The 19732-nt window shown below is 43.7% G+C and overlaps 1 protein-coding gene and 1 long non-coding RNA gene across 11 annotated transcripts; both read right to left on the bottom strand.

The window, feature by feature from the left end:
- Positions 198-4420, bottom strand: LOC8072699 (probable LRR receptor-like serine/threonine-protein kinase At4g26540). Its single transcript, XM_002439314.2, has 2 exons — positions 1144-4420; positions 198-1073 (listed from the first exon to the last, which is right to left on the bottom strand). The coding sequence occupies exons 1-2, from the start codon at positions 4010-4012 to the stop codon at positions 550-552; spliced, it is 3393 nt and encodes a 1130-aa protein (XP_002439359.1). The 5' UTR covers positions 4013-4420; the 3' UTR covers positions 198-549.
- LOC110430157 lies at positions 5107-11519 on the bottom strand. 10 transcript variants are annotated; one of them, XR_002447451.1, is made up of 6 exons: positions 11384-11519; positions 10525-11080; positions 7512-9284; positions 7029-7103; positions 5709-5955; positions 5107-5605 (listed from the first exon to the last, which is right to left on the bottom strand). It is a non-coding gene; the product is annotated as an uncharacterized LOC110430157 (long non-coding RNA). The 10 variants fall into 10 exon arrangements; XR_002447454.1 differs by having other exon boundaries at positions 5749-5955; XR_002447456.1 differs by having other exon boundaries at positions 5107-5748; positions 5841-5955.

The raw sequence follows: 19732 nt of genomic DNA, 5'->3' as shown, positions 1-19732 counted from the left end.
TAATTAAGCTTGATATGAGATAAATCTATAACTCAATTATGCTAAATATACCATTACGAACTTTATTACAAATGAATCCGCAACTCTAAAAGCTCAAATCGATAAAGAGCACTACAGTACGTTGCACAAATCACGCATGGACCACCGGCAAGAACAAAAGAAACGAGACGGTAGGGACACAGGGTTCATGCACTCCCTTTTGCAAACATATTCATTGACCACATATGCATTATTATCATCAAATCATATAACAATGTACACTAACCTCCATTGCACTATGCCGGATTTATGGTACAAAACATTATTAGGCTTTCATGACTCGCGAGACCCCTCTATTGATCATTCTCCTATCACCATCATCATCACTAACAAATTCCTAAAAGATTCCATTTTTGTACCCACAATCACAAGGTTGCACCTAGCAAAACGACGCACCCCCTCTACTTTCTCGTTCCCAACACTGCACACCTACTCCGTATGACCGTGGTGCCATCCATCTCTGCTACGGGTCCCCCAAAAAGGTACACCACACAGTGGTAGTGGGCCCGGTCACTCAAGATTCTTGAGCAGGCTTTGAGACCCTGAATTTGCCCGGGCCTGGACCTGGGCCTGGGCTGGTTGCGCGAGGGCCATCAATTTGGTCGGTGAAATGGGCTGCTTCGGTTCGGCCCACTTCCTCGCCCCGGCCTCGGCTCCTTCTCCGGCTCCGGCTCCGCCGCCTCCAGCTTTCCGCGCCTCGATGCTGCCGTCGTCGTGTTGGATGCCACGCAGCAGCGCCGCCACGTCCTTCATCATCGGCCGGTCCTCCGGGCGCGGGCTGGCGCAGAGCAGCGCGATCCCGAGCGCCTGCAGCATCTCCTGGACCTGCGTGTCCGGCCGCCCCTGCAGCCTCGCGTCGATGACCTCCATCGCCTCCCGCTTCCGGCACAGGTGGTCGCGCACCCACTCCACCACGCTCTGCCCCTCGCCGAACGACTGGTCCAGCGGCCGCCGCCCCGTGATCATCTCCAGCAGCACCACGCCGAAGCTGTACACGTCGCTCTTCGTCGTGATCTTCGTCATGCACCCGTACTCTGCGACGATTTGATCAAAGTCATGTCAGGATCGACTTCAGATCAGGCAACGGCAACGGCAACGGCTTACCGGGAGCGATGTAGCCGTAGGATCCGGCGAACGGCGGAGGCGACGAGGTGGCGCCCTCGTCGGCGAACCTGGCCAGCCCGAAGTCGGCGACGCACGCCTCGTAGCGCTCCCCGAGGAGGATGTTGTCGGCCTTGACGTCGCGGTGGATGATCCCCGGCACGCAGTCGTGGTGGAGGTACGCGAGGCCCTCCGCCACGCCGACGGCGATCGCGAGCCGCACCTCCCACTCCACCACGGCGGCGCCGGCCGTGCCGCTGACGCCACCGTGCCCGTGGAGCAGGTCGCCGAGGGTGCCGTTCGGGAGGTAGTCGTAGAACAGGAGGCGGGTGCGGCGGTTGGCCGCCCACCCCAGCAGCCGGACGACGTTGCGGTGGCGCACCCTGGGGAGCACGCTCACCTCGCACGCGAACGCCTCGGCGGACGCCTCGTCGCACGACCGGAACTTCTTCACGGCGACGGTCACGCCGCTCGACGGGAGGCTCGCGCGGTACACCGAGCCGGACCACCCTTGCCCGATCACGTTCGCGGGCGTCAGGCTGCGCGCCACGTCCGCCACGCCGATCTCCAGCTTCTGGTACAGCGTCACGTTCCACGGCGGAGACATCTCGCCGTCCTTGTCCCCTCCGCCGCCGGCGCGCGCGGCGCGCCGGTGCCGACCGACGAGAACGAGCGCCGCGGACACGAGGAGGACGACGAGCGCGGAGAGCAGCACGGCCATCGCCACGCGCGCGGCGTGGCGCGCGTCGCGCTCGCGGTCGCCAGCGTCGCCCGCGCACCGGGACAGGCACAGCGCCGGGTTGCCCTCCACGTCGCTCGTCGGCAGCCTCGCGAAGAACGCCGTCTCCGGCAGCCGGCCGGTGAAGCCGTTGAAGGAGACGTTGAGGGCCACGAGGTTCTGGAGCGCGGACAGCGTCTGGAGATCACCGGAGAGCTGGTTGTGCGACACGTCGAGCACGCCGAGCCTCACAAGCCCGGCGAACTCTGCCGGGATCGTGCCGGTGAAGCTGTTGCAGCTGAGGTTGAGAGCAATCTCCAGCCCCGGAATCTTGCCTATGCTCCCCGGAATCTTGCCGGAAAGTGAGTTGCCGCCGACGTCGAGGAGCTGGAGCCGGGAGCACGAACCAATCTCCGGTGGTACCGACCCTGACAGCCGGTTGCCGCTGAGGATGAGCTTCGTCAGCGAGGTCAGCATGCCCATGTCCGACGGGAGAGTTCCTCCGATCACGTTGTAGGAGAGGTCGAGGTACTGGAGAGAGAGCAAGTCCTGGAACAGCCCCGGTGGCAGCTCGCCGGAGATAGCGTTGTCGTGCAGGTCGACGAACGTGAGATTCCGGCACCCAGAAATCTCTGCTGGCAGAGAGCCGGACAGCCGGTTCGAACCGAGGTCAAGGAAGCTGAGGTTGCCAAGCTTTCCGATCTCGGTCGGTATCGCGCCGGCGATGTGGTTGCCGCTCGCTCGGAACCGGACAAGGGACGTACAGTTGCCAATCTCCGGCGGCAACTCGCCGGACAAGTTGTTGTTGATGAGCAGTAGCTTGGAAAGCCGCGGCAGCGCAAAGAGGGACCGCGGCATGGGGCCGGTCAGCGCGTTGTTCGACAGGTCGAGCGCCTCGAGGCTCGTGCACCGGCCGAGCTCCGGCGGGATCGTGCCCGTCAGCTGGTTGGCCCAGAGGTAGAGCATGCGCAGCGACGGGAGGTCACCGAGCACGGCAGGAATGCTGCCGGTGAGCTGGTTGTTGTCGAGCTCGAGGTCAGTGAGGTTGCTGCACCGGGCGAGCTCAGGCGGCACCGTGCCGGAGAGCTTGTTCACGCTAAGCTGCAGCTGCTGCAGCGACGGAAGGTTGCCGAACGACGCCGGGATGTGGCCGGTGAGCCCGTTGAGCGACAGGTCGACGACGGTGAGCCCGGGGCACGACCCGAGCTCCGGCGGGATGATGCCGACGAGCTGGTTCTGCCACAGCAGCAGGTTGGTGAGCCTCTTAAGCCTGCCGAGCTGCGCCGGGATGGACCCGGACAGCGCGTTCTCGTAGAGGTAGATGTTCTCCAGGCTGGTGCACTGGCCGAGCTCCGGCGGTATCGGGCCGGAGAGCAGCGCCGTGTAAATGGCCAGCGTGGTGAGGTTCTTGAGCCGGCCGAGGCTCGCCGGCAGCGGCCCGGTGATGCTGGTCTCGGCGAGGCCGATCATGGTGAGCTGGGAGCAATTGCCGATCTCGGTAGGGAGCGCGCCCTGGAGGTTCTTGTTCCCGCCGCCACGGAGCACCTCAAGGCTGCCCATCCGGCCGATGGCCGCCGGTATCCTGCCGGCGAGCTGGTTGTCGTAGATGATGAGCTCCCGGAGAGAGGTGAGGTTGCCGATGGCGTCCGGCAGCGCGCCCTCCAGGCGGTTGGAGTTGAGGTACAGCGTCTCGAGCTTGCTCCCCGGCCGGCACAGCCCCGCCGGTATCGGCCCCGTGAGCGCATTGTTGCTGAGATCGAGGTGTGCCAGCGCCGGCAGCTCGCCGGCGAGCTCCGGCGGGATGGGCCCCGTCAGGTTCGCGCCGGTGAGGACGAGCCGGGTCAGCGTGGAGCCCAGGGCGGTCAGGTTCGCCGGCACGCCGCCGAACAGGTCGACGTACTGCAGGTTCAGCTCCGTGACGCCCCCGTCCGCGTTGCACGTCACGCCCGTCCACCGGCACGGCGACGCGTCGGTCGGCTTCCAGTCGGCCAGCGCGTCGCCGCCCCGCAGCGTGGCCTTCCACGCCAGCAGCGCCGCCCCCTGCTCGTCCACGGCGACGGCACAGCCCACGCACAGCACCAGCACCGCGCACGCCATGACCGGCGCTGCCGCCCGCCATTTGCTTCTCCTACTCATCATAACACCAAGACTCATACTAACACTTGTACTGAATTGTAAGTATATGTCCAAGAACACGATAATTCGGTAGAATTGTAATGTACTACTTCTAATTGCGCCCCCACCCAAATCTTGGTCTTGCTTATGTCTCAAGACTAGTAGAAACAGAGGAAGAAGACGAAGAGAGAGAAAGAGAGGCCATGGGAGACGGTGCAAGGTTTTTTATATGCTCGCCTCGTAGTAGTTACAGGGAGGACAAAGATAGCAGTAAGAACAAGAAAGTGGAGTAGGGTCTAAATAGGCTATGTTTGAGAGGGTAGGACTTAGGAGGAGGTGGTGAAAGAGTATAGAGTTTGATGAGGTCATGGAGCCATGGAGGCTGTGCAGCTTGTGCCTGCAGAATCTCAGGATCCAAGGTCAGTGCTGCACACTGCATACACCTCTGTCCATCTTTGTGGACTCTAGTGCAGGGTAATTACTGGTGCTAAATGCTAGGTTACTGTTAGCATTGGAAGGTTAGGTTTTGAAAAAAAACTTGGGTAGGGAGGGATCACACCAACGACTAATTTGCTTTGCTGGGGAGTTTTTTAATGGCTGCAACAGCTTTGATGCTCAGAGGAAAAGATAGTGTGCCTCACCTCCTCAGAGCCACACCGCACCGGCGGCATCCGATCAGGCAGACAGTTAAGTAACTTCATGGAAAGCCTGTGTGTCACGGGGGATAAGATAAATTAACATGCAGTTAGAGCAGCGTTTTTTGACAGCAAGCAAGGGCTTGGTTGCAGTTTTGAGCTTTGCAGGGTCACAATTGAAGTCCAAGAACAGAAGAATGACTAGAGCTGAAACTTGGAATAAATCGAGATGAAACAAAAGGATACATCCATCAGGGCCATAAAAGTTGTCATTCGTTCCCTGCAACATATCTTGAGTATATCTGCAAGCTTTAGAAGTTACACTTCAGAATAGTCAGGAAAATTTGCTGAAACGGTAGGGAACATCTTTCAGCTGAACAAGGAGGCAGGTACAGGCAATTTTCATTCATGTTATAATTTTATTTGAAAAATTGAATGCATGTGAAAACAATTTCTCTTGAGTCGACTTTGTTGATCATTTCAGAATAATTGGGAATTCTGAATGCATGTTTACTACCATATCAAATATGGCTATTGCTTAAAGTCATGGGTAAACAACCAGTATGCTCTGCACTGTAATTACAATCATTACAGGGTGACAATTGAACAGTTGTTATAGTAAGAAAGAATCTCCAAAGTTGAAAGTTAAAAAGAAGAATAAAAGGGGACATCACAGCTGGTGACCCAGTGGTAACACATGGCACAAGTGAATAAGAACCAGTTCATTCCATGCAGTAACAATTATATAAACCCCAATGCCAGAGCCTGTTCCTTGGCAGATTAAACAGCCAGGATTGGATCCAAACCCCTCAATGGAGTTGCTGTCACATGCCCTGGGTTAGATCTAATCTTGCCTTTCCACTGTCAAGTACTTTGTTAATTACTGCCCCCTTGTACTTGGTGTTAATGTAGAGGAAGCCGCCATCCAGCAGATCAAATATATATACTGGCAAAAGGGCAGGAAATTTTGCAGGCACACGCATCTAGATCTACCTTCCTGCATTCCAAATTCCCATTGGTAAATGAGCTGTTCTGAGTAAGCACTGCAGCGTTACTGATCCCGATCATGTAGAAGATAATGGAACTTGCAGGGGATTTACATTGGAAGTAGAACTTCTGTTGCAGTGCTGGTTGTTTTACCTGAAAAGGTTATGGTACAAACTCCTGCTCGGTGTTTACAGTAAAAAAGAATAGATGTACAGAGATAAGTGCCCTGAGCTCTGATAGCATACATATACAGAGATTAAAGTCGAAGTAGAACAATCTTGTAGTCCATGAGATCAATGAGTTATTACAAACTCTGACTGACTAGGCTCAGGAACAACACTCACTGATTGATGGATGAACCTGACAAAGTACAGTACACTAGAAATTACTTACTACTACTGATAAAATCTCGAAACACGGAAGTACGTAATAGTGCTCATGAACCAATCTATGAGATCTCAGCATCAAAATGCAGCAGCAGGGAACCTTAAAGCTGGCACAAACTGAAAGGCTAACAATTTTTACATGCAAGGGAAGCAGAATGAAGCGAGGAAGTTATGCTTGCTGAATACTGACAGTGGAGCTAATTTTAAGAAAGTACAATCATTTGCACAATGCACAATTTCCAAGGCTTTCACCACATCGTGATCTAGATCTACCGACCCAAACTTGTTCACCTGCTCCAGTTTGTTCCTTGATGCATATGGCATTGGCAGGTTTGTTGGCAAAATGTCAATGTATCTGTTCTTTGCGTGGTGCTTGTGCATGCTACGCATAGAGGTAATTAAATCGACCAGTCGTTGAAAGGCATCTCCATATGACATACTATTTATCTTTGATTTTGTTAAGCAAAAGCGATCAAGCGATCACGTGAGGCAGTGGACTACTGGAGAGCGAAGATACTTGCCGCGTGACTGCATCCACCCAACAATATTCCATTTTTTAGGCCCTTGTAGACATGGTGTGGCTATTGGTAATCATGTGCTCCATCTTTTGTTTGGGGAGTAGCTAAATTTTCTTAATCCTAAAAACCAAAAGCCAAAGCGAGTTTTATGTAAGGAGAAGCAAAGGTCGACAAAATTCAAACTGAAAGGGGCGGAATATGAATAAAAAACTGAAATATTCAAAAGCTAGCTTGCAAGTAACAGTAAGAATGAAGATGACGTACATAAGACATTGACAAGGAGAGAATCTAGCCATGACGGGTGGGGAGGTGGTAGGGTAGGAGTGTAGGACACATGGAGAGGTTAAAGGCACGGAGAATACAACACCCAAGGACAAGGGTAGTTATCATGTGAGAAGGTGATGGTGGAACAGATAAACACATACGGAGTATATCATTGGAGGAGGTGGGCATTTGTTTAATCCCAAGCAATTAAGGGCAGGGTAGACATGGATTATAGCAATAATAAACAAGTAAAGGCACTACGTACCTTAACCGGTGAAGAGCAATGAACAAAAGGAGCCACGGAGTGAGTCGGGCATATAATCTCCAATTTTTTTTCTTTCTGAAAATAATAGAAGAAAATAGGTCAGATTGGTGATGCCTAGGCCAAGGAAGACAAACAGAATTGCCTACTCGGCAGTATTTCCACATTTCAAAGGGAGATACAGACAGGATAAATTGGATCATTCGGACCATTGGTTACTGGGTTTTTTTCACAGAAAGGAAACAAAATTCCAGGCTTGTGGTGTTGTCAAACACAGATGAACCCATCTACCACTGCAAACACAAGTTCTTCAAGAATGTATAGTGAATTGCTGTACGATTTTCAAGCTCGGTTTCCCTTACAAACTGGGTCAATTCTTTTCTATAGTGAATTGCAGGAACTCCTTGCCCTTTTCAGAGGTTGCTTCGAAAAAGAATACAGTACAAATAAATGAAATCGAGCATGACTGAGAGAAAATATATGTACCTGCCGTTCAATATAAAGGTAGAAGGTTACTACATACTTTTTCTTCAGATTTGCAGCCTTGACATGTTTGAGAAAACAATAGAAGCGTTCTCAACTGCAAACTCAAGGAGCTATAATCAATTAATCAGGTAAATCCTCCTCATTTTACGAGAAGAAGTTCCAGAAAATAAAATAAACTTCAGTCTTCAGAGCAGCTGAGCTTCAGATGTCTAATTAACAAAGGAAGAAATCCATTTTACTACTGCAAACAGTCCACTTTGTCCGCTTAACCCCCTGAAAAAAGTCATCCTGATTCACTCCCTAACTATTTCTATTGCTCCAATCTACGAAACAATATTTGTCTTTTTTGTTCTTGAAAAAAGATTCGCCTTTTTGCTTTCTCCGCTTTGTTTTAAACTCAGATTATGTGGGGTGACAAAAGACATCATAATATATATTAAAAATATTATGCATTTTCATAATTACTTTCATATAAGTGTATTTATTTACTAAATTAATAACAGAGATACAAATTGCATGAAAAATCATGATGAATTTTTTAAAAGTAATCTTCTTACATAGGATGTCATGTCCTCTATCACCCCAGAAATTTGGAACTTGAAACTCAACTTGTATGCAGAGGAACAAAAAATACAAATCTCATTAATGGTGGATTAAGCCCAAATTTTGTAGAATTAATCTATACAGAAAAAACCCCAAATCTTTAATATGAATAGAGGGAACACCAATCAACATTGCTTCATCAAGATATGCATACAAGAATTTATCAACAACATTACAATAGTATCATTCAGAAGCACAAACCATATAACAGATAGCAACAGTGCACTGACATGTACTGTGAATCAGCATATATAACCAGCTTGCAAAAAACAGTTGCCCCTGTCCTTTCAAAGCTTTCCATTGTAAACCTGCTAAGTCAAGAAACACAGATATAGAGCTGTAGACCATACAATTCAATTGGTTCCTTGGTGCACACTATGGAATGATTAGAAACTCAAATATAAAATTAGCGAGTGGTCAATTCACACCGAGCTATGCATATTTAGTCATTATTTAATTAGCCAAGATAATTGTTCTTTAGAGAACATCTCGAGAGCAGTGCCCGGGTTCTGTGGGTAGTGGAATGGAGTCCTTTGATCTCTTTCGGCTCTAAGCAGCAATTGAACCAAAAGTATTCATATAATACAGCTATAAACATCTTTCTCTACTTTATTTGTGACCTAATCAGCTTTTATCATATGCACTTGATTTTTGTTTTTGAGGTTGGCTGTGTGCATTTTGCACTGATAGGGAGTGCAATTATGCAGTATATTCGTTGCTTGTTCACCGTCAGCTCCAATCTTCACCTGAAATTAGGAGGTTGTTAACTATTCCCAAGAAAGAGTAGCTTTGCTTTCCACTGCATGTCTATGCCATTGGATTGATGACGGCACAGATTAGGTACGAGATTAAATGGGACATGCATGTTTGGAGAAATATATATAGAATATTAGAATGTCTAATCGTGGTGGTTCCAAAACTTTGCACTGATCTTGTTCAAAATCAAAGGTTCCGCTGTTCTTCCAGAAATTTCTAAATTTCGACACCAACAATCATCATTCATCATACTAAGTTGGCTCAAGTCTTCAACATGGCCCTCTGTTAGTTTCTTGATGTAATTGTGAGGTTCCATGGTCAAATGATGCCATGCTACAGGAAACTAAAATCTGAGGTATACCACGTCCAAAACAGAGGTCGGAATTCTTGCATTGACGTCGAAAGAGAATTGTTCTACAATAAAATAAACAAAAAAAACTAAGGATAGGCAAGTACAAAAGCATGCATGCTTGATAGGACGCCATAACACAAGCATAGAGTCTAAAACCAGTAAAGGGAACAGTTAGTGGAGTGACTTTATCTTAATGACAGGTGAATGAAATGAAGAACAAAACAGGCAAGGTACAGAACGAGTTGATATGATCAATTATATATTTACAGTTGAACGCTTCATGTGAAGCAATTCTGTGCAGCACAAACCGACTCTGGTAACATATACCATATATAAACTGTATTATTATGCGTGGGATGTAACAATTGGCAGGATGTATCGCATCACCTCTTAGTGCTTCCTGAAATTAAGGGACCTGCCTAATTGTTGTAATTGTGTAACAACTAAAGAGGAAGGCCTCAAAAGTACAGGTGGACTTAACTTGGACAGTGTCAAAACTAAAAACTATGGCAGGACCCCATGATCCAAAAAATAAGACAAAATTTTAGTCAAGTTACCTTTTTGCAAAGCAGAAAGATAGAAGCAGGCAGTATTCCAGGCCCAAAAGACAGAAAAAACTGATGTCATGTTGAACTTTTATTTGTCTAAATGCTACATGATGAGAAAGTTGTTTCCTCCAGCTCACAGCATGGCCCTTACTCCACCAGTTTAGAGTCTTCTGTCATGAATCTTGACCAAGCGTATTAGAGCCAAGTACCTACTTGAGTGTATGGTACACCACAATGGTGAACAACTACTGTGTAACCATGCAGTTATAACTTATAAGCCATAACATAGCATTAGCAAGAAGACTCGAACAACTTCATGTGGTCTTATATCATGAGTTGATTAGAAATTACCTTATATCATCATTACTACTCATAATGTTGTATATTTGAAAATGCACACTGACTGCAATTATAGGTACGTATAGGCATTGATGTGCCTACGAATTAATACAAGTTTAAGTCACGGATCCTGTATCATATAGCAAGATAATCCAAGGGTGGAGCTAGAGGAATCCATCAGGGTCCTTTGACCACCGTTGATCATGGGACACAACGAATTTTTTAGCAGCTAATGGCCCCATGGAATTTGTTAAGGTCGTGCTCTGCGACCCCGGTGCCCAAGATTCCTGCCCTTCCACCCTGAGACAATCTGTATATCTTTTCGAGAAATTTGAGGACTTGTATATCTTTTCTTTTTAACTAGAACTTGTATATCTTCTGCAAGAATGTGAACTTGGGAAGTCTATATATATACCTTAAATAGACGGCTTCCACATTTTTTTTCTCATCTCTCTGCTAGCCACGTCACCATGAGCACTGCAGGATTATGTATCACCAATTCACCATTCAATATGTCCCTTACTGCAATCCTCTCCACTCCTTGACTAGCATTGAACAGAGCAACAGACAATTCATCAAAGTAAACAAAACGAGAAGCAGAAATGATCATAGAACCAAATGATCATAGAACCAAAACGAAAACCACCAATATTCGATACTCTGAAAATTGCAACTTTGTATGACCAACAGCCAACAGCAGTATAAGTAGGCAGTGATTCAAGGAATGAAAACCAGAACCAAGGACTCACGCGTCAAGAACCTCCGATAAACCTTGAAAGCATGCTGAACTATGCATTTTGCACTGAATACTGCAGCACATGGTCACCGACTCACACTCACCGTTGGTGTAAAATCACTAGTAAATTGGGGGCCGGATAGCCGTGTCTACTGAAATGGCACCTGCGGTCCATGCAGCTCCTCTATCTATCTATACATACATATATGCCGGGCGCGTCATCCTAGGATGCTTGCTGCCATTGCACAGTCAAAAAAGGACCAGATTAGGTATGATGAAATGAATTGGTGAATCATGAAGGTGTGCATGATGACAGACACCTTAAACTTAAAGCACACTCCAAAACACAAAGATAAGAACAGTAGCGGTATTTTTATTTTATTTTTTTCATGAGAACGAACGAAACTAGCAGAATTAGTCGACAACCAAATGAAATCTTGCAATTCAGAGTTTCTTGTCTTCGATTTGTATAGCAGCGCGAAGCGATTGCACACATAAACCGCAAGAAGATGATGGGTAGGGACTTGAGATCACATACCTCCCAATTGCGCCGCACAAGGACCGGCTGGATTCACGGCCGCGCGACGGTCCGGCCGCCGCCGAACCGAGCCGAGGCAAGAGGAGACGAACCGGCCGGCGCGGCTCGCTGTTCGTGCCCGTCGGCGACAGAGTTGAGTCGAGAGGCCTTTCGCCCTTTTCGATTGGACCGCTCCATCAGTCACAAAAAAAAAAAAAAAAAAAAAAGATTGGACCGCTCCATCCATAGGCCCATCTTTCAGGGCCGGCCCAATGGTCAAAGCCTATCAAGGACCAGGGCTGACAGCCCAACCCAACCCCATGTTATTAATGCTGAAGAAAAGGATTAAGGCTTTTGCATGTATGTTATTATAAAAGTTGGTAATTATCTATAAGTCATTAAAAAGTTGGGCTTTCACAGGTGCCACTAATCTAAACTCTTTTGCCCTTTATGTCATTTCTGTCATATTTGGCTCTAACGGTGTCAAGCCGCGAGTGTGAAAAGTCAAAAATACCCTCAAGGTTGAATATGTAATTAATTTTTTAAGCATCTTAATGACCTCAAATAAAAAAACTCAGAACTATAAAGTTATAGATCTCGACAATATCTGTAAGTTTTGTATAAAAATTATCTTCATTGAATTCCATAAAAAAATATATGATTTGATATGATTAATATGTCTTAGAAAAAAATTTGTATACAAAATCAAATAAATATATTTTTTATATAAATATTGTAGATCTTGACGAGATCTACGACTTTCTAGTTTTGAGTTTTTGCATTTGAGATCGTTAAGATGCTCAAAAAATTAATTAGATATTTAGACATGATGGTATTTTTGACTTTTCATACCTGCATTTTAAGTCAAATCTTATGGAAGTGGCGTAGAGAGTAAAAGAGTTTAGAGCAGTGGCACCTGTGAGAGCTCAACTTTTTTAATGGCTTATAGATAATTACTCCCTCCATACCTGTTTTAGTTGACGTTCTGGACAACTTAAGTGTTTTCATAAAGTTTGACGTTCTGGCCACATAAGGTTCCTAACTCGCGACCCAATACTCTGGGGTCTATGCACTAACCAGCTGAACTAGTTTGTTTTTATGTATAGAGAACACTCGTAACCGTATTTATTAAGGGTAGACATGGAAAACTAACCTCTAATTAATCACTCCTTGGTTACCACAATCATGTCTTAAACGTCAACAATTATGGGTATGGAGGGAGTACCAATTTTTATAATGGTATACATGTCAAAGCCTCAAAATGATTCCTTAATCCTTGTCTACGCGAATTGTTAGGATCATATATATACAACTCATAATAAAACTCGTATATTATTGAGTCACAGGGTTAGCTAGAAATGTGTCGATTCAAAATTTAACCGGGTCGAGTCACTGAGTTGAATGTAGGGTTTAGATTGTTGATCATGTGTCACATGGGATGTGAGACTTGGTACGGTAGTTGACACTAGTGCGCGAGCGTGAAGGGAATTCAAGGGCAAACACTGTGAAGCTTTTCTCTAATCTAATGTGAAAATCTCTATTACTTGCTAAGTATAAGCTTTTGCCATCTATAAGAAAATTTAATTTCCAACGGGAGGCACGGCCCACTATGGTCTACACGTGGCTCCGCCACTGGTTGCCACTAGGGCCTTATTTTTGCTAAAAAAACTAAGACCTTATTTAGATACATTCATATCCGTCTCAATGCATATGTGTTAGAATGAATTAGAGTAAACTGAAACTTATACTTTAATCCACCTCGAGCTCAGCACATGTGGATTAAAGTTAAAACACACTAGTATCAAGACAAGCCCTAATCTTTCTTTGCAACTCGGATCCGATTACTGCTCTTACAACAAATTTGCATGGCACGATACCCTGTTTGGTTAAAATTCGATTGAATTGTAAATTAATTGCATATGCAACATCTCCAAATAAACAACTTAGGTATAAGTTGAAACACTCCACATGAAAAATGTGACTTTGCACAAATTGCATAACTCCAATGGGTACTTGAAATGTTTTAAGAAGAATAGAAACAACATAAACTACAAAGAACTGTCCACATAGAGTTACACAATGCACTTTTGGCACGATTGGCCGCTTGAATCACGTGAGGTGCTTAAACGTGACTCAGGTGCCCAGTTTGTGCTAAATTGCATGGTTCGATGTGATGGAGAATCTGAAAAATTTTGCAAAGTTTTTTAGAACTAAACAAGGCCTAACAAATGTGTGTTACACGAAATGTTGTTCGGAAAACAGTTTCGATGACAAAGTTAAGTTAAGCCGCGCTTGACGTGAGCAACTCATTCGCGCCAAGGCGATGACATGTCTCAATACTCAAGTGGCTCAAAACGATGAACTTAGCCTTAATTTGGTTCAAAACTATTATGAATTATACTTAGCGCAATAGATTGGACAAGTCATACCATGCTTAATGGCATCGGTTGTACTTCCTCTGTTCTAAATTAACTATTTTTTTCGATTTTTGTGCCAGAAGTTTAACTCAATTTAAAAAAATACGCGAAATATTTGTATCTTTATATAAAATTGTTAAAAAACTAAATTCAAAGATCTTTTCGATAATATTAATTATGTAATATAAATACTAATATTTTTTATAATATATTTAGTTAAACTTATTTTTAAGAAGCGAGAACTATACTTATTTTGGGATGAGGGGATAATCTTTATCGCACCAAGTATTATTTGAAAATAATTGTTTTGGATCACAACAAATATCGAGTTGTGCCATATCCCACGTGACATAACAACTCGGTTGCGCCATGTGTTGTGATGTGGTTAATCACTTAAGGACGTGTTTAGATTTTTTTTATTTAGATACCGTAACACTTTTGTTTGTATTTAATAATTAGTATTTAATCTAGAATTTTTCTCTTAATTTATAGATAAATTACTTATTTTTTAATCTATATTTAATATTTCATACATGTATTTAAAGGTTCGATGTGATAAAAAAATTTATAAACTTTTAGAGTTTTGAAGACATGCTCTCAGTCAAATTAAGGCCTTGTTTAGTTCACTCTGAAATCTAAAAAGTTTTCAAGATTTCCTGTCACATCGAATCTTGCGACACATGTATGAAGCATTAAATATAGACGAAAACAAAAACTAATCACACAGTTTGACTGTAAATCGCGAGATGAATCTTTTGACCCTAGTTAGTCTATGATTGGACAATATTTAGCACAAACAAACGAAAGTGCTACAGTAGCGAAATCCAAGGTCTTGTTTAGTTCCAAAAAATTTTTGCAAAATATGAATAGTACCACTTTCGTTTGTATTTGACAAATATTATCAATCATATACTAACTAGACTCAAAAGATTCGCCTCGTCAATTCCGACCAAAATGTGCAATTAGTTTTCATTTTCGTCTATATTTAATACTTTATGCATGCGTCTAAAGATTTGATGTGACGGAAAATCTGAAAAATTTTGCAAAATTTTTTGTGAACTAAACAAGACCTAAATTTTTTCATATCTAAACAAGACCTAATGTTCCGTGTGACTTCACGTGGATCGATGGTGTGACTCGGCTTTCACGTCAATTGCGACGTGGCCCGGTCAATCATTCCTTGTCACTATGGCACTTGAGCCGCGTTAACCCATATGACACGCGCCAAAAGCTTATTATGTGCCTAAAAGTGTTAATTTTTTAAAAAAATAGTTCTGGACATGTTATTATAGATTTTTTTTTGCTAAAATTTCACGAACGACTCGCACTCTTCAGACCACTCTAATAAATAAATAGATAGATATAGATAAATAAAGAAAAATAAAGTAAAGGAAAGAGAAAAAAAACGTGCAGTGTCGACACGCGACCCAGAACGGCCCAGCCCAAGTGGCACGGCCTTCATAAAAACAAAAACAAAAACACATGGCCTGTCGTCATTAAGAAATCAATTTAATTTAATTACGTGCCTTTCTATGGAGGATGGGAAGAATATGCCATCTGAGATTGACATTGCTGTGGAAAAGAAAAAACAAACCAATGAGAGTGAGGATCCCAGAAAGTTGGCTATAACAAGGGAGTTGGAATCAGATCCCATCCCATCTAAATCTCAATTCTTGATCCATAGTACAGAAGGGAGGTACTTAATGGACAAGTGTAAATGGCCTACTCTAACACTACCCAAAGAGCAGCTTTCACAGGAGGAAGAGAGTTTGGGAGATTTAACCCAGGAAACTGCTATAGCAGGAAACAAGCTGCTCATTCATCCCTGGAGCTAAATAGTCTGGATGCAGAAGAGGATCAGGATGTGAGAAAGGGAGGAGATATGAGATCAGTAGAGGAAGATCTCATGGATAACATTTCTAATCTGAGTAAAGACTCTGATATGTCTAATGAAGACCAGGGGTGGCAGCTGTCTCGGCCTAAAAAAAGGAACAAGACCAAAAAAAGACAAGTTATTGGGGCGACTCGAATGAGCTCAAGATTGGCAAGAGATGGGGTACCAATAGTTACCAAGGCAATTAAGAGAGCGCAGGAGCGGGACAATATCTCAGGTAATATTTCTCAAAATCCTTTTGCTGTTTTTAATTCTATTTCTTCTGGGACTATACATTCTGTTATGCTAGATCTAGATATAGAGTGCACTGATATAGAGGAGCAAGTAGGGGCGTTTAGGGCTGAAGAATTAGCTCGTGCTGCGATTGCTGAAGCCCAATATAAAATTTATTTGGAAAAACAGAAGGATAAAACTGCTCCTCAAAATAGTGATGAGTTACAAGATTTTTCTTTGGGAGTGATATCAAACAATAATAGAAAAGTGAATACTAGTACCTCGATGGGGGATGAGGACTGTAGTATTCTTGAGCCTGGGATTGAGAGGACTGGGGGACAAGTTACATCATGAAGATCATGTTTTGGAATGTTAGGGGATTAGGAAAGGCATATAGAAGATCCCTGGTGAAAAGTCATGTGATCCAAGAGGAGTTGGATGTTGTTGCTGTGCAAGAAACCATTAAGACAGATTTTGTGGATTGGGAGTTGAAAGAAATGGCTGGTAATAAAGATTTTGTATGGTATTGGATACCTGCCAAGGGGCATTCAGGGGACTTATTGACAGGGGTGAAATGGGAGACTTTTGAAGTTGAGGATTCAGTTCTTGAAGAGTTCTACATGGCTATTTTGGTAAGACACAGGTCTACTAATGTTAGGTATTGAATTGTGAATGTTTATGGCCCTGCACAACATGAGCACTCTTATGACTTTATCCAGGAAATATCTACCTTTTGCAGCAGGGAAACTTTACCTATTGTAATGGGAGGTGACTTTAATCTGATTAGGAGCAATAGAGACAGAAACCAAGGTCAGGGGGATCAGAGATTGATGGATCTTTTCAATGAGTTTATTGGCAAATTTCATTTGAGGGAGATCTTCACTAGTGGTTCTCGTTTCACCTGGTCCAACAAACAGAAAAATCCAATTATGGTAAAATTGGACAGAATTCTTGCTTCGGAAGAATGGGAATCTAAGTTTCCTACCTGTTTTTCTTGGACAAAAGCTAGGATTGGTTCAGACCATTGTCCAATTATACTGAATTCTGGGGAGAATGGTTAGCTTCGACCGAGGTACTTCTTTTTTGAGGATATGTGGTTTCAGGGAGAGACTTTCTATCAATTGCTTCAAGAAAAGTGGAATCATTCCAGAAACAATTATAAGGAGACAAGTTATTCTTTGGATGTCTAGCATGGCTGCTTACAGAATTTGAGAAAATACTTAAGAGGTTGGAATCTTAAGTTGATGGGGGACCAAAGAAACATTAAATCTAACTTGTCAAAGAGGGTTCAGGACTTAGACACTATAGCAGAGACAAGGCTTCTCTCTGTCTTAGAATGGGAAGAAAGAACAGATTTAGAGGATAAACTGGAAAAAATCACTATTAATGATGATATATACTGGAGACAGCGAGCGAGGACTAAATGGGTTCTATAGGGAGATACTAATTCTCATTTTTATCATCAGTTTGCTAATGGGAGAAGAAGGAAAAACACAATTACTGTTCTAAACTCTGATGATGGGGAGATAAGAGGACAGCAGGAGATTACTGCTCATATTGTAGGGTTTTACAAGAAGCTTTTTGGGCCTAACAATGTTGGCACTTTGGTTTTGGGAGAAATTTTTTGGCCTGAATGTTATAAATTGTCTGAGAATATGAAGAGAGACTTAGTGAAGGAGTTTGGATATGAGGAAGTTAAACAGGTGATTATGAACTTAAAAGAGAATTCGGCACCTGGACCAAATGGTTTTGGGCCGGGATTCTTTAAGAAGAGTTGGGAGTTGGGACATATATTGTCAAGAATTATACTCCATGTTCCAAGATTTTCATAAGGGGGTTTTGGATATTAAAAGGCTAAATTTTGGGGTGATTACTCTTGTTCCTAAGCTTAAAGAAGTAAATACCATAAAGCAGTACAGACCTATATGCCTTTTGAATGTGGATTATAAGTGCTTTACTAAGCTGCTAACTAACAGACTAATGCCAGTGGCTCAGAACATCATTGGTGAGAATCAAACTGGTTTTATCAAAGGAAGAAACATTCTTGAGGGGGTTTTAGTCCTTCATGAAGTTCTACATGAACTTAGGACTTCTAGAAAACAGGGTTTAGTGTTAAAGATAGATTTCGAAAAAGCCTATGATAGGGTAAATTGGAATTTTCTCGAACAAGTTATGAAAGGGAGAGGTTTTCCAGATCAGTGGATTGCCTGGATTATGAGTACTGTGAAAGGGGGTAAGGTATGTATTAATGTAAATGGGGAGAGAAGTAATTTCTTTAGCACTCATAGAGGCTTAAGACAGGGGATCCCCTTTCCCCCTTGCTCTTTAATCTCGTTGCTGATGCTCTGGGGGTCATGTTACATAAGGCAAATAGCAAGGGACACATTAAAGGGATTTTGGGTGATCTGATTCCAGGGGGTATAACTCATATTCAATATGCTGATGATACGGTTATTATGATCGATGGTTCTGATAGATCTATTATCAACCTGAAACTTGTTTTGTATTGCTTTGAGTGGCTCACTGGGTTAAAGATTAATTTCCATAAAAGTGAAGTCTTTGTGTTTGGGGTTGAACAAAGGGAGAGAGAAAGAAAAGCTAACATGCTAAACTGTGTCTTGGGGGATTTACCGCTTAAATACTTGGGTATTCCTATTAGTGATAAGCATCTCCATATGAGTGCCTTCTATCCTATTTCTGAGAAGATGATAAGGAGATTAGATCCCTGGAGAGGCAAGCATTTAACTTTTGGGGGTAGACAAATTCTGACTAATGCTTGTCTTTCTAGTATTCCTCTTTATTGCATGGGTTTTTATTGGTTGCATGATGGTATCCATAAGAAGATGGATAGTATTAGAGCTAGTTTTCTTTGGCAAGGGACTGAGTAGAAATTCAAATACCATATGGCCAAATGGGAAATGGTGAGTAGACCTAAAGATCTGGGGGGCCTGGGTATTATTAACACTAGACTCATGAATGATTGTCTACTAGTTAAGTGGATTTGGAAGATCTTCCAGGAACCTGATACTCTCTGGTTTAGAATTTTAAAAGCTAAATACCTGGATGGTTGTTCCTTTTTTTCCTCGAAGGTTAAAGGGAGCTCTCAGTTTTGGCAAGGGTTGCACAAAATCAAACATCTTTTTAAATGGGGGGCTTCTTTCAAAGTGGGAAATGGAGATAATTGTAGGTTTTGGCAAGACTGTTGGCTTCTGAATGTACCTCTAAAGATTGCTTATGATGATTTGTATAAGATGGCAAGGGAGCCTGATGTTTCAATATCTGATTGTTTTGATGGGGGAGAATGGTTTGTGGACTTTAAGAGACCTTTATCTGTGAGCGAGTTTGGAAACTGGAATATTCTTCTAAACCAATTACAAACTGTTCCTTTAAACGGTGTTACCATAGATTCTGTAAGGTTGGAGTTAGATCAGAAAGGTATGTTTAATACCAAATCGCTTTACAGATTTCTATCAAATGGTGGCTTCCCCAATCGGATGGCTGGTTACATTTGGAAATGCAAAATTCCCTTAAAAATTAAGTTCTTTTTGTGGCAGATGTTTAACAACAAGCTCCTAGTGGGAGGGAGTCTGATTAAACGAGGTTGGAAAGGCAGTGGGAAATGTATCTTGAGTGATGAGTTAGAAACTGTAGATCATATTTTTTTCCACTGTTTTTTAGCCCGCCTGTGCTGGAACTTTCTTGGGAAGATCTTTAACTGGGACTCTATGCCGAACTCGTTGAAATCGTTATCTGAGACTTGGCTATGGGGGAAAGGGCCTTTGCCGAAGATGTTGATCATGTTTATATTTGCAGGATTCTCGTGGGCTCTGTGGACAACCAGGAACA

Source organism: Sorghum bicolor, chromosome 9 (assembly GCF_000003195.3).
Source record: "Sorghum bicolor cultivar BTx623 chromosome 9, Sorghum_bicolor_NCBIv3, whole genome shotgun sequence".
NCBI lineage: Eukaryota > Viridiplantae > Streptophyta > Magnoliopsida > Poales > Poaceae > Sorghum > Sorghum bicolor.
Note: the sequence above shows the minus strand (reverse complement) of the source record. Positions and strands in the feature narration are given on the sequence as shown.